This window comes from Cyprinodon variegatus, unplaced genomic scaffold (genome assembly GCF_000732505.1).
Source record: "Cyprinodon variegatus isolate N-32 unplaced genomic scaffold, C_variegatus-1.0 Scaffold163, whole genome shotgun sequence".
In the NCBI taxonomy this organism is placed as follows: domain Eukaryota; kingdom Metazoa; phylum Chordata; class Actinopteri; order Cyprinodontiformes; family Cyprinodontidae; genus Cyprinodon; species Cyprinodon variegatus.
In genome coordinates, this window is record NW_015150616.1 from 630,359 (window position 1) to 633,315 (window position 2,957).

Genomic DNA, 2,957 nt, shown 5'->3' on the forward strand with positions numbered 1-2,957 from the left:
GGTAGCAAAAGCAGGGTTCCCGCGTGGCATTAAAAAGTCTTAAAGTCTTGAATTTAACTTTCCTTATGCTGTAGGAACCCTGAAAAGCAGCCATCAGACATTGCAGGGTCATCAGGAATCTGACCTTAATGTGGACAAGCATCTAAGATGAAGCAACAGATGCTTCTTTGATGCTTTGGTGTGGACACATTAAATGTCTGCACAGCCAGTGATGTCCTAAAGATTTAGGATGTGTGCAGATAGACCTATTGGGAACAGACCAAATTCGAACTAAATCTATGTCACTCATGCTTCAGGATTGGAGAACCAGTAGAGCAGACTAAGAGGTGTGAATCACATCAGAGGGTTTTTAGGGCTTACCATACATACATTACTACATGTCACACAGAGACTAGTTATCACTTCATCTGATTTTTTTCTCCTATTCGCTGTTTCCTGGACTTGGTTTGTAGCAGAAAATGGTTAAGATCTCTTATGGTTTTTAATTTTAACACAAAAAAAAGTTAAAATTTTTGGATTACGCAAAGGTGACAGATACTTCCACCTGATCTGTGGATGTCAGCAGCTTATCCTGAGTTACCTGTGTCCTCACCCTGCTTGTCAGATGAATGTTTGCCCTACCTTGTGTTAGACTGTTGCATAAAATCCCTACAAAGTTAAATCAAACTTGTCAGATACTGTAATCAAGTCTTGTCGGTCAGCTGAGGGTTGCAGGGTCTCAGAAGTTATCCCTTACAGTTTTAATTAGAGCGCTGATGGGATGTTTCTCACCTGTGTTTCTGAAGGTACTACTACCAGAGGGGCATCCTGAACAAGGTTGAGGGCCAGCGCCTCGTTTACCAGTTCACCTCTCTGCCTGAAGACATGGTCTACATCACAGATGGAGACTGCGGCAAAGAGGAGGAAGACGACGACCACGACAGAAGTGGAAACGATGAAGGCCTGAGTGACAGCTCCGTCTCTAGTGACCAGTCTGCTGGAGAAGAGGAGGAGGAAGAGGAAGATGATGAGGAGGATTCCCAGCCGCCGCTGAAGAAAACTCTGCTGGTCTCTTCGCGGGCCACGCCAACACCGCGCCCCAGATCGGCTCCCAAGCTATCGGCTCAGCGCGACACCGTCCTGCGGCCCGCCGGCACCAGCCTGATCCAGGAGCAGCACCTGCCCATCGTGTCGGCCGAGATGCTGAGGACGCTGCAGAACCTGCAGAAGGTCCGCTCCCTTCAGCCCGCCGGGCAGGCGTCCGTCTTCAAGACGGCTCAGCTGCTGGGGAGTCTGTGCGAGCGGCAGGCTGCGACTGAAACGGAGGGTAAAGGGGTGCAGCGGAGGTCCCCGTCTTCACACCTGGTGCCTCCAACAAGCTCCCACCAGTGAATACAGATAGAACCTCTGCTTTACCTTCAGACACACATACGCCCGGTCACTCCACTGACTCAGGAACTCTTCCACAGCTGTACTTTGCTGCAACACCTTAATGCTAAAACGAAAAAGCAAAACTTTTTCATCTAGATTTGTTTTTTCCTTCATCCAAGGCATGAATTCGATGTCTCTTTATCATCTTTATTCAGACAATATTTGCAAAAAGTCCAGATGGACTTCAAGGTGATAGAGCCTTAGAAGATGTCCTTTAATTTGTACACTTTGTTGTATTTTGTATCTCTAAGCTACTCAAGACACCAAAGACAGACATGCACTGGAATCCACAGCCTCTCTGCAGCTCCTGCAGACACATCCTCTGCTTGCACTTCCAACTTCAGGTTTCCTGGAGTCATTTATTACGCAATCACTCTATTTTTCACTTCTCTTTTTTTTTAAATCATATTATTTAATGTATGATCACATGCTGAATCATTCCTTTGCCTTCAAAGCAGCTTATTTTGCACTATGATCCTCACTCTGCTGTATGTTTCTTCTCTAAGTGCCTGAAAGTCTTGATCCCGCTTTTCTCTTTATCTGATAATCATGGGATTAGTAAGGGAAAACACATTCCATACTATTATTATTATTATTATTGTTGTTATTGATATTACTGTGGTTTTTTATGCTATATGAATTTGTATTGTGAGATGTTAAAACAAGGGATGGCTTTTTGCTGCTGTTAAATGTTTGGCCCTTCTTTTCTTGACAATCACAAGTGAAGTGCTTCTTATAATGAATTTGCATTGTAACTGTAAAGTCTCACTGCATATATAAGCCTTGGTATCTACACAGGTTGTATATTATATTCTGTATGTTTGATTGTGCTCCTGCTCCGTTGCCATACCCATATCTCCTCCCCTCAGGTTCATTTATTTTTCTACTCTGCAGCGACCGTGTCCTCTGTGCGAGGAGTTTAACGGCCGACTGTTGATAATGAAGTAATTATTCCAGAGTTTCCTCCTGTCTTAGTCTTAATGTAGCCTCTCAAAGCCAGCCTGCAACATTCACCTCACTCTGGCTTTAAATTCTGCTCTGCAGGAGCAAGGCTGCCGTTTGTCAGGCTAAACGTGGTTAGGAGATGCTGACGCAATGACTGTGCCTTTGCCTGTAGGGAGCCGCTATGCAAAACTGCTTCTCACTTTATTAAGCCATTTGTCTCTGATTCTCCTCACCTGCCCTTTCTTGCTGTCTCCTGGTGCTGTTTTTAACAGTATAGGGCCAAAGCTTTAGGCAGAGGATGACAGATTTTCTGTTGCCTTCTTTCTTGTGTATGTTTCCTTTAATGTTTTCCAAAGAAGTGAATAAAATAAGACAAATTTGAGTGAAATCTTTGTTTTCTTGTCTAAATTCATGCTTTTCAGTACTGCATTACCAAAATCCTTTTAAAAATTAACTCATTTGCACACAAAAAACTGCTCAGAGTAGACAAATGTTGAGATGAGAATGAACTAGTTACATTTACTCAGTTACTTTACTTTTTGACAAAAAATGTATAGTGTAGCTTTACTACTCATTTAATTGAGTAATATCTTTGTTAATCA

The 2,957-nt window shown here is 43.2% G+C and overlaps 1 protein-coding gene across 3 annotated transcripts in view; it reads left to right on the plus strand.

Annotated features, from left to right (window-relative positions):
- The window catches only part of LOC107086852 (ETS-related transcription factor Elf-1-like), a 31,086-nt gene extending 28,354 nt beyond the window's left edge, over positions 1 to 2,732 (plus strand). For all 3 annotated transcript variants that reach the window (XM_015378074.1, XM_015378075.1, XM_015378076.1), the window contains one exon: positions 786 to 2,732. In XM_015378074.1, coding sequence (XP_015233560.1) covers positions 786 to 1,371 — 586 coding nt within the window. In that variant the 3' untranslated portion in view covers positions 1,372 to 2,732. The remainder of the gene's footprint in view (positions 1 to 785) is intronic.
- Positions 2,733 to 2,957: the final 225 nt, after the last annotated feature.